Source organism: Sparus aurata, chromosome 20 (assembly GCF_900880675.1).
Source record: "Sparus aurata chromosome 20, fSpaAur1.1, whole genome shotgun sequence".
NCBI classification, from domain to species: Eukaryota; Metazoa; Chordata; class Actinopteri; order Spariformes; family Sparidae; genus Sparus; species Sparus aurata.
The window spans coordinates 13,907,186-13,918,365 of record NC_044206.1 but is presented as its reverse complement, the minus strand read 5'-3'; the positions used below and the strand labels follow the sequence as shown (position 1 = coordinate 13,918,365).

The window sequence follows — 11,180 nt, the reverse complement described above, 5'->3', positions numbered from 1 at the left end:
AGTCAAAAACATCAGATGCAGGATCTGATCTTACTGCATCTAGAAAGATGACTCTGATGACAAACCATTACGACCAACGATTTTAAGATTGCTGGGCAACATTTAAATATCTTGTGGCTTTGCTGGAATTATGTTGATGTGAGGCCATATGTCATCCATGGGAAACTCTTCCACTGTTAATATGTTTATATGTGGACTTGTTTTTTTTATGATTTGTCTGCCAGGTCCACGCCAACTTGTCCATGTACGCGTTGGACTACCTGTTTGATGATATAGCTCATAGGGATCTGTTCTTCTGTCAGATAGGCCGAGCAACTTAATGCACTCTTAGTGACTCTTATTATGTTTTCACTGCGAGTAAAAGGGAATTCAAAATATCATTAAGCCCATGAGTCATGCATTACTGAAGCGTGTGTGTTGTACTCTTATTGTGAAGTGTTACCGATGATGGCTAACGGGACAGAATTGTGGGTGCGACATTTTCATCAACAGAGCCGCCGCACACATACGGACAGGTGACGGATTAGATGAACACTTAGGACAAAAAAGTAGGTTCTAGGGATCTTCCAAGAGCTTATAGGGGTTGTTTTGGTGGTTGAACAAGTCATCGACGAGGTCTTCAGGGTCATTTCGGTGAGTCTTGGGATCCTATTTGTAACTGATGAGATTGTAGGGATCTTTTAGTGGTCCTTCTAGAGGTTGTAGTGGTCATTGAGGAGGTTCTAGTTGTCAGTGAAGAGGTTCTGCCTTACTTTAGGAGTTTTGATTGTGTTTTGATGGTCACTGAGTAGCTCATATGTGTCATTTAGGAGCTCATGGTGGTCCTTGAGAGACTGAAGAGATTCTGCAGTAGATTGTCAATGATTAATCAAATAATAATAATGATAATAATCAATCCATAGTTCTTTGGTAGGTTCTAGAAGGTCACTAAGCAGGTTCTAGTGTTCCATGAGGAGATTCTCTGGGTTGTTTAGTAGCCATTTTTGAGGTTCTAGGGTACTACTAGAGGTTTTAGTGGCCATCCAAAGTGTTTCAGAGGTTCAGAGGAGGTTCTAGTGGGCCCTCTAGGGGTCCAGCAGGTAGTTCTGCACCAATGACAGATTTCGGACCGTTATGTTTGACGGTGTTCTCGACCACCGTCCCCGTCTGACAGGAAGCACTGAAGCTGTGGTTGAGCGCCATACTTACACACTTCGTGTTGTTTTTTTTTTTCCCTTTAACATATCGTCCATCTTTACTTCCAGGATGAGTGTATGTAACTCATGGATGTGACGAGGGAGCTGTGATTAATTACCAACAGATCAGCACACAAAACAACGCCTGTTTACTCTTTTTACTTTAAATTGTCCAAATTACAAAATAATAACATGATCTCTACCTCACCTACAAAATAACAGAATATTTATGACTGTAGTAAGCATCGTTGATTTTTTTTTTTTTTTGCTCTAACAACCTTTTTTAGGCATGCATACTGTTGAGAAATATAAAAATATAAATATAAATACATCCCATTAATATTCTTAATGAATCCATGACTAAGATTTGAAATATTTCATCATAAAAGAATTAAAATGCAGTTGAGTACGATAAGGCATTAAGATGTATCACAAGAGCTGTACAGAATCCTAGAGTAGAGGTATTATTTTTTTCTTAGTGTAATGGAGAAAAAAAAAAAAAAAACCCTAAAAAAAAAAAAAAAAAAACTTCTTAGTAAATCACTACTTTTTCTCAACAGGAAGAACACATTTTTTCCAAAAGGAAAGAAAAAAAAGGAAGAGGAAGAAAGAAACAACTCTACAAATTTCAAGGTAACATGAACACAAAACTGAAAAAGCACTCCAGTACAAAACCAGGATTTGTTTACAGCATACCATGTGGTGTTCTCACCCCCATTGTACTTATTTCACCTGACTGTCTGACTTTAAAAGCCCTTTCTCGACACCACGTCACTCACAATAGAACTCAAAGCAACCGAAAAATTACCCAACACACGGGGCGACCATTCTTCACGTGATTAATGCAGAACGATAATGACTCGGGGTTTTAGAACATTTGTGTGCTATACAGAGTTAAATGACTAAATCTAATGCATAAGTTTCACTCATTGGACTGGTACATAGAGAAAACAAAAAAAAAAAAAAAAAAAAAAAAAGGGCTATGGCAATGACAGTTACAATCAAATGAATGGCCAACAATGTTAAAATCTTCTGAATAAAATCAACACTTTTTTTTTTTTATAAATATTATCGTTAACAGCCAGCTAACTCGGTGGAACTGCTAAAACGTTTCTTTTGTCGCGACTGCTCCTCCCTAACGATAAAGCATGACTGAGCGAGCTTATTTTCATGCAAAAGGTAGTTTTTCCGGTGCAAGAACTGCAGCCATGTCAGAAGCTGAAGTGTTGATTAGCAGTTTATTTTTCTTTTTTATTATCATTATTATTACTATTATTATTATTATCTGTTTCTCTTTAATGGCCCGGACCCAGAGAGGAAGACACAGAGAAAGAAAATCCAAGAAATCTCAAACCCATTTTTTGATCCTTGCTGAATCAAACAGTAACATCTTTAAGGTGCTTGACACTCCTGAACGCAACTCTTCATTCTCATCTCTGTACCATTAAGAAACAAATGTACCAGTACATCCCACGATTCCGTACTGACCGCAACACGCACGGCTTTCTGTCCTGATGTAGAAAAACAACAGCCCTCTGGAGACTCGATAAACTGGCATTGCAAAAATCAAACGCTGATTTCTTTTTTTTTTTTAGTGTTGTGAACAAACGAGCTAACGTGCTCGAGGAGCCCCGACTCGCGCAACCCAAACACACAACGTTCCCTTCTAATGTGTTTCTTCTTGAGAGCTACTCTCTCTCTCCACTACTTCTTAACGCAAAGCCGTTTGGATTCTTAGTTAAGTGAGCTGCAAAATGGAGGTAAGATCAGAGCTGGTGTGAGATATACAGTACTTGGTGCACTTGCAGAGGGCGGCCAATGCCACGGGGTGGAGGGAAGGGACAGAGGGAGAGGGCAGAGAGGGGAGAGTAATACAGTAGATGCTCACAATACCACAGTTTCACTGGAGTCTTAAATGCACGAGAGCATTCGGGAATATTCGGACAACACATCCATGTTTGTCGTTAGTGTCGATTAACCTGCCGCAGCCACCAAGGTCCCTTTTTCCATCACTTTTTTTCTTTAACTCTTGTTTTTTTTCCTCTTATGCTTTGAGGTGATACTGCTGTTGAACGCTCCCCCATCCTTAATCCTGACCTTACCGGATCAACATCTACGCGTAACTTTGACCTTCTCTAACCTTGCCCCCTGGGAAAGGACTGAGGTTATTATTGCTGAACTCTCTACTGCTAACTGTGTTGTTGCGGCGCCGCGATGCTAGAGCAGTCTGTGACGAGCAGGTCCACCACCGTGTTCCCCGTGACATACACGGTGGGCGCCGTCACCATGTTGCTGAGGGAGACGGAGCTGCTGGCAGCCACGTTAGAGGTGATGGGGCTCGGGGCAGCCTGGCTGTTGCCGTGGGTGCCCATGTGCCCCTGGAGCTGGGTGGGTGTCTTGCAGTGGACGCCGCACAAGTGGCAGACGAGCACGCCGCCGGAGGCCGAGCCACCAAATCCCCCCGGACTGTCTTTCCACTCCTGGCCGTGGTGCTTCTGGGCGTGGACACGTAGGTATGTTAGTGTGGTGAAACCTGAGGGAAGAGTGAAAATGACTCAGCAAAAGTGCATTCAGCAAAGACCGTCAGTGTGATGTAAAAGGTAACCAGGAAGTTAAAGACAACTTTAGTTTAAAACATTCAAAAACAAACTTTAATTCATCTACTGAAGTTAGCATCATCTCCTGTGCTAGCAGTGTAAATACAGACATTCCCCCAGTAGTCCGGCTAGCTGCATGGCTAACTAAGCTAACAAGCCAACAGTAGCTACAGTAATGGGTGTATAATAGATAGATAGAATTACATCCCAGAGTGGGAAATTATTTGATAATTATAATTATTATTTAATAATATAAAGAATAAACTTAGCAGCAGTTGGCAGTCACTCTGGTGATATGCCTCTATTTGTTGGGAGTATGGATTTAACAGTGGGCCACTTCTTACATATTGCACCTTTAAGACACATAAAGTGACCTGAAGGAAGATAATTACCTCTTTTATGTGGCTGTAAACATATATAGTGACTTGATTTTTACACAAAACTACATCAAGAGGTTGAAACTCCAAGTTAAATGCAGTATGTGTGTCTGCATTACTTTGAAATTGTACTTCATTAATATGCACTTGAACCTTTGTAAATTGATATGGCGAATTTTCTGGCAAACACTTGCCTATTGACACATCTAACAGATATGGAGCAACATTTGCTTCCATTTGGATTAATTCTTCTGTCTACCAGGCGACTGGAAGTCCAATTTCATACTCTTTTTAACTGTTTTGGTCTCCGCCAACTCCTGAGTGAATTAAGAAACAGTGAAGCTAAGTGCTTCACTGTTTGCCAGCTAGTCTCTAACTGTGTCCGTCTGAAATGACTGGAACCGGTCACAGACTGAAAAACCAACAACAATGAGCTGGGAGGAGCTAATGAGACAGTCATGTTAACGTGAAAATACTGATGATAGCTGCTTTAATGTAAACTGGTAAATCAAAGCGTTTGCACTTACTGCGGTTACAGAGATGGCAGGCGTGGTGCTGTGACTGGTTGTGCACCCTCATATGATCGGTGATGTAAGCGGCCGACAGGAGCTTGCCACAGATGTGACATGGGACCTTCTCCTCGTGGCGAATCATATGCGCACGCAAACGATCCTTTGTGGCGAAGCTGGACTCACAGGTCTGGAAAAAAAAGGTGACATTGTTGAGCGATTACAGAGGATTATTCATCGTTTTTTTAAAAATCCTCAGGGCATAAGAATTTTACTCCTTCTGTTTACAACAAACATTTTTGACTGCACAAAATGCCGAATTAAGTGACATCACTTTGTTTTAACTACTAACATGAACCACTGACCAAGATGATCACTTAAGATGATCTATGTGGAAAATGACGTCACATATGTATGTCACATATGGAGTGTGCAGTATGTGATGAAGTATGTTTGTCATGCTCGTGTAAACATCAGGCTTCAAGCAGCTGCCATGTGCATGGAACTATTTCAGTTAGACACCTCGTCGCACAGTCTGATTCAACAAGGCATGTACTTTATCCAGATCAGTTTCCATGGCAATAGTCTCGGTGTTCACTTGCTCATGTCAACAAATATGAGAGCGAGGCGACTAACGACACAGATAAAAAGGCGCAGCGATGTGTGCGACCTCAACCTTGACTCATCTGGAACACGGTGCATGTAAACATGGTCGTTGTCAACATGGATGAACTTAAATAAAAGCTGTGCACAGCTGCTGGGTGAGGACACTGTGCAGGGCAAACACGACGTACCGGACATTTAAAGGGTCGCTCCGAGGAGTGCACCTGCCTGACGTGGCTGTTCAGATGGTCGGGCCTTGGGAGAGAAAGAGTCGACAGATTAGTTTCAGGTTCAGATTGACTGTTTGAAACGTCTGGAGGAAATGAATACAACTCAGCTGGGTTAACATTTGTTCGTTACGGCAGACACAGTGTTTTGGCTGACATCTTCTGTGTGTTGCTTGACCTAAATTAGCGTTACTGTTATTATGGTTGCCCTGTTTGTCACTTCAGTCTTACTTGTGGTCGTCTTTGCTCTCATCTGTCCACGCACATGTCTATTTTTGCGTGTCATCATTGTGCTTGCTTGTTGTTGTATTGTTTGTTTTTCGCTTCGTTGCACTATAATTCGCTCTACTTTTATTGCTGCCCTTGTCTTTCTCTGTAATTAACTTGACTTACACCATGATTATTGTTTTTAAACTTGTTTCTTGATTTTAGGTTGCCAGATTTACACCTGACCAGAGACTACAGATGAAAACTAGCCCCCTGGCTAATTCTGCTATATTTTTACAGTAATGTTCATTAAAAAAAAGGTGCAACATGTAAGTGTTGGCCACCTGTTGAATTCATTCTCAAAACAATAAGCCCTTAGCTAGTTAGCTCAGTTAGCTATGCAGCTAGCAATCTGGACTGGGAGCTCTGAGGACAATTTAAGTGCACATGTTTACATTGCCAGTATAAGATATTTGGATGGCTAGCTGGTTAGCTTTACATGGATGCCATAATGTTCAAACTAATTTTTAAAAAATCTTTCATAAGCTAAATCTCAAAGGGATTGGTCCACATTTTCGGAAATATGCTTATTAGCTTGACAGTTAGATGAGAAGATCGATAACACTCACATCTGTATGCTAAATATGACGCTACACATACAGATAAAAACTCCGTCCTGACAGTAGTGTTACTACATTCACTGTTCCATACCTGGAGAAAGCCTTGCCACAGTGGGGGCACACGTAGGGTTTTTCCACACCGCCCTGGTGGGAGCGCACATGGTGGCTCATGCGGTCCTTCCTCTTGAAGCGCTGCTGGCAGATGGGGCAGGAGAACGGTTTCTCGTCCGAGTGGGACAGGCGGTGGCGGTTGAGGTGGTAGACGTCGCGGAAGGCCTTCCCGCACGTCTCGCAGGCGTGGTTCTTCCTCACCGGGTTCGGGTTGGGATTCGAGGGCCGCTGAGGGAAAACATATGAAAGAAAATAACACACTCTAGAGTTTAGATGGGAAGTGCTTCCTGCTGTTACACAAAAATAAAAAATGCATATCAGTATCAACCATGCAAGTGCACACAGATATCTGTGCCTGATTCGTGCAGGCTCTTCATGTCATCACTTGTGCAAAACATTTCTCAAAGTTGATTCACATGTTAGATCAACTACTTCCCACTAGATCTGAAGTCTGTATCTGCTCTCACGGTGTTTGTGTTACAGAGAACATGCAGGGGAGCGTGGGGGGCTTCTAGCACGCTGTTTCTCCAACTGGGGACCAGTGCCAAACGCTGGGATGGAATTTACTGGTCCCTGAACCATTTACTGTACATGGCCATATGGTCAAATGTAACCCAGAGGACAGTTTCAGTCATGTTGGAATCGGGTGACACACAGTGCAAGTCCCGAAGGGGGGTGGCTTAACCATCCCTGTGGCCAGACAGCTGAAGAAACAACATGCTTGAAGGTTTGGGGTTGACGACAGCCATCTCCACAAGGCCCTGACCCACCTGTACTGTCGCCCCTGTGGCCATGACGACAGCAGCAGGAGGCGGAGCATGGGGGTTAACACTAGCCATTACGTTAGCCATGGCAACCCCTTCACCATCCTGACTACACAGGGGAGGCTGCTGGGCCCCCGCCAGCAGGCCGGGAGGGGCGAGAGGGGGAGGCGCGGAGAGGTGCAGCAGAGAGAGGGGAACAGTGGGCCTCTCCGCCCTCCCTCCGGCCCCCACCGCCATCGCCGACGGGGCAGCCACCGCCACCTGGCCGGCCGTTCCCTCCTTTGCCCCCTCCGCCTGCTCTCTGGCCCTGTCCTTCATGCGTACCCCAGTGTGGACCGACTGGTGCCGCCGCAGGTTGTAGTTGTTCTTGAACTGCTTGTTGCAGATGGCACAGATGTGGGGCACGCGGGCCGGCCGAGACACTGGCTTCACTGGACCGCAGCGAGGCAGGAGACAGGAAAGAAAGAAAGACAGTCGGTCACTTTCAAAAGGAGGTGATTTGAATCTTCAAGTAAACTTTCAGGCAATTTCAGTCCAGAGTAATGTGACATCTCAAAAGGAAAACAGCTTCAGAAGGCAATTGATGGGTCATGGTGATCTAAAATTAAGTATCAAGTGATCATGTGTCTGTAAACACTGACTGAGCTCCCCAACAATCAGCAAAGTTCAACCCCTGGTTGCCAGTCAACTCTATGAAATAAGTGTTTCATTTGTAATCATAACGTGTAGCTCTACTAAGCATCATGAAACCATGTAGTTTTATGAAGACGGAGAGTTTCTTGTGACTTATTTCTTTAGATCATTTCAAATGTTGGATTTCCAAATGTGTGGCAAAAACCAAAGTGATAACTACATATTTATTAGGGTTTGATAAACCTGACCGTTATTAAAGAAAGACAAATATTAAGATGCCGTCGAACAAGTCGTCCAATCTGTGACATTCATTTCTTAAATTTCCGTGTCTGAATCTGAGCCACCAGGCTGTGAAGTTTTCAATCAAACTGAGCTTATAGAAGGTTTTCCAAGTCAAATGTTCCCTTCTATGAAGTCAGTGCTATTAAGGTTTTTGAATAAAGTATTTTGCAGGGATTCAATTTATATGATTCAAACCTTTGTGGCTTTTTCACTTGTGACTCACTAAAACAAATGTCCCTGGGTAAAAAAGTGAAAATCCATCGTCTGTCTGCTCTCTATATATTCGGGTGAAGTTTTATAGTCCACAAAACATTTCTGGAGCCTCGGAGCAAAATGACCACGCAGCGTTCTCTTGAACAACTGAAGTACATGGGGACTTTTTTAAAAACTTGAAAAAAAATCAAACATAAATATACATAAAACCGCTCCATACAGCTCATCGAGTGTAATCCAAGTCCCCACAAGCCGCAAGATCCCAAATTGATTTGAAAAGACGTTATTTAGCGTTAGCGTGCACCCCTTCTGAAGTGGGTGTGTGACCGCCACCGTGTGTCGAGGGTGCATGTATTGTCTTTTCAAATCAATTTGGGGCTTCGAGCCACTTGGATTACACCAGATGAGCTGTATAAAGCCCCTTTATGTATTTTAACATTTTAAAATAAGTCCCCATCTGTTTGAGTTGTTTGTGGACAACACTGCACCGCTGTGTTGCTGCGAACCTCCAGTAAATGTGTCGTTGGCGATGGAACGTCACCCTGACTTCCCATCGTTACCAGAGTGAGAAGAAAATTGCCTGAATTGTCATTTATGGGTGAACTTATCCTTTAAATGTTTTTAAACTGAACATCCACAGGTGTGCAGTGAGTCTCTCACCAGGCAGGGGCTCCTCATTCAGAGCAGCAGTGTCCACAGTCGAAGGAGGCTGTGCTATGTGGTCTGTGGGTGGGGTCTGGGGAGAGCTCGTGTGCACGGGCATGAGCTCTGATTGGAGGCCCCCCTCCACTTGGTTTTGGGTGGGAGTATTCTGGAGAAGCAAGTAGAAAGGCCATCACCAAATGTAAACACACAGACAGGTCACAGCTTTATCTTGATGTGCTACCTTTTTGCAATGCAACATGTGAGGGGCTGTGTGTGTGGGGGACAGCTGGACCCCCTGACACACACACACACACACGCACACACATACATACACAAAAAGAGAGGGCAAGAAAAGAGGCTCGGCAAAAAAAAAGCCTACCTGGAAGAGGAAATTGCTCCAAGCAGCATCCATTTTGCGCCACAGCAGCGATGGGAGATTATAAAGTCAGCTCCTGATTGAGATCGTGGCGAGCAGCCTTTGCATGGTGCACACGGGCCCAGTGGTGATCGAGGCTCCGGCTGTCCAACCCCCCCTCCTGTCCTGCAGCACGAACGACCCGGCTCCTGGACTCTCGCGAAAAAACCGTGAATAAAGTGGCGTGCGGCGACGTGTTGTTCTCATGGAGGTGGCCTAACGCTGCCCATTAGCACGCACGCAGCTGTTGGCTCGGTTAGCTGCAGGCTGCAGCGGCTCGCAGGCAGCGGAGAGCAGGCCAGCTCCCGTGACGGCCTGTTCCTCTGCCCACACTTTGGTTTTCTAACTTTAATTCATCACACACCTCACCTCGCCCAGCAAAAACGCAACGCCACACAAGAAAAGTGCTGTGGGAAAAAAAAACGCACGTTACAGTATAAGGCTATGTTTTTGTTGTTTTTTGTATTTTTAGCATTAAACATAAAAAAAACAAATCTACGTTAAAAAAAATAATAAATGCATATTTTACGCAAGGAAACGAATATGGGTTATAAACACACGTATCTGGCGGCACAGCAGCTCATGCTTTGATTTTAATTTATGAATCTATTTTTTCCGATTTCCCCTCAATAGGCCAATCGGGTGTTTGTCGAAGCCTCGTTGTTGGATTCAAGCCCTGACCCCGGCGAGCGGCGCTCTCGCCGGGCCGCAGCCTATCGCTCCACCTCGGCCGTTCAGCTGCGAGGATGTCATCTTTCTTTTTTTATCGCCCGCGCTCCCTCCTCCCTCCCTGTCTCTTTCTTCCTTTTCTTTTTTAATTCCTCTTTCTTCTCCCCCTCCTCTCCTTTTCTCGCACCGCTATGTCCCACTTGCTCTTAAAGGGATAGGGTTTCCTCTTTGGACACCCCCCTCTCATTTCCGCCTCCCTCGGCGGAGCCCGTCCTCTCCCCTTCCTTCCTTCCTGGCTCGAGTCGGCCGACGCAAAATGCACTACAGCGTTATATGTGTGTGTGTGTGTGAGAGAGTTGTTTTTTTTCTCCCTCCTCGGGCCAGCTGGAGCCGATCTCTGGAGCAGATCTCTGGAGCAGATCTCCTGCCTCACCGCAGAAAACAGCCGGAACGAGAGATGACAGACGCATCTTAAAGGGAGGTGCGCGCTGAGCCTCCTGGTCGGCCTACAATAATGATGTCAGAGTCAGATATAGTACACAGGGCCAACAACAGCTCAGCAGGCACACACACACAGTGAAGGAGAGTAAATGTCAACATATAAATACATATAAACAGTCTGAACATATCCTGAATATAATATTTGATGTTACACTTTATTTACCTCCAAGAGCGTCTATTATATTAAACTGGAGCTGAAACGATTAATTGAGCAACAGATTTTTCTTTTTTTAAAGGTACAATCATCCAAATTCAAAGGTTCCAGTTTCTTAAATGTGAGTTATATTTGACTGTAACTGATCATCTATGTGTATTTGACTGTTAAATAAGAAATTGGCTTTTTTAAATGTACCATTCTGACATTTTATGGACCAAATGACTAAACATTCAATCAAGAAAATGACTGGAAAAAAAACATCAATGCTTAAAATAATCTACGGCTGCAACTAATGATTTTACAGGTCAAATAATCTGTCGATTGTTTTCAAAATAAAACATTTGGTCCATAAAATTTGAGATGTTCCTTAAAAAAAGTGCTTCACAATATCCTAAAGCTCAAAAGTATTCAGTTTGATGACACAGTTAATTTTTCTCTATGATTGTAAACTGAACATCTCAGAGTTGCTGAGTGT

At 43.8% G+C, this 11,180-nt stretch overlaps 1 protein-coding gene across 2 annotated transcripts; it reads right to left on the bottom strand.

The window, feature by feature from the left end:
• Nucleotides 1–1,318: 1,318 nt before the first annotated feature.
• On the bottom strand, nucleotides 1,319–10,537 carry mazb (MYC-associated zinc finger protein b (purine-binding transcription factor)). Of its 2 annotated transcripts, none has more exons than XM_030401044.1 (7): nucleotides 9,343–10,537; nucleotides 8,979–9,129; nucleotides 7,197–7,621; nucleotides 6,407–6,654; nucleotides 5,453–5,516; nucleotides 4,677–4,848; nucleotides 1,319–3,708 (listed from the first exon to the last, which is right to left on the bottom strand). In XM_030401044.1, the coding sequence occupies exons 1-7, from the start codon at nucleotides 9,373–9,375 to the stop codon at nucleotides 3,365–3,367; spliced, it is 1,437 nt and encodes a 478-aa protein (XP_030256904.1). In that variant the 5' UTR covers nucleotides 9,376–10,537; the 3' UTR covers nucleotides 1,319–3,364. The 2 variants fall into 2 exon arrangements, with proteins under 2 accessions (XP_030256904.1, XP_030256905.1); XM_030401045.1 differs by having other exon boundaries at nucleotides 7,515–7,621; nucleotides 9,343–10,523.
• Between the last annotated feature and the right edge of the window lie 643 nt (nucleotides 10,538–11,180).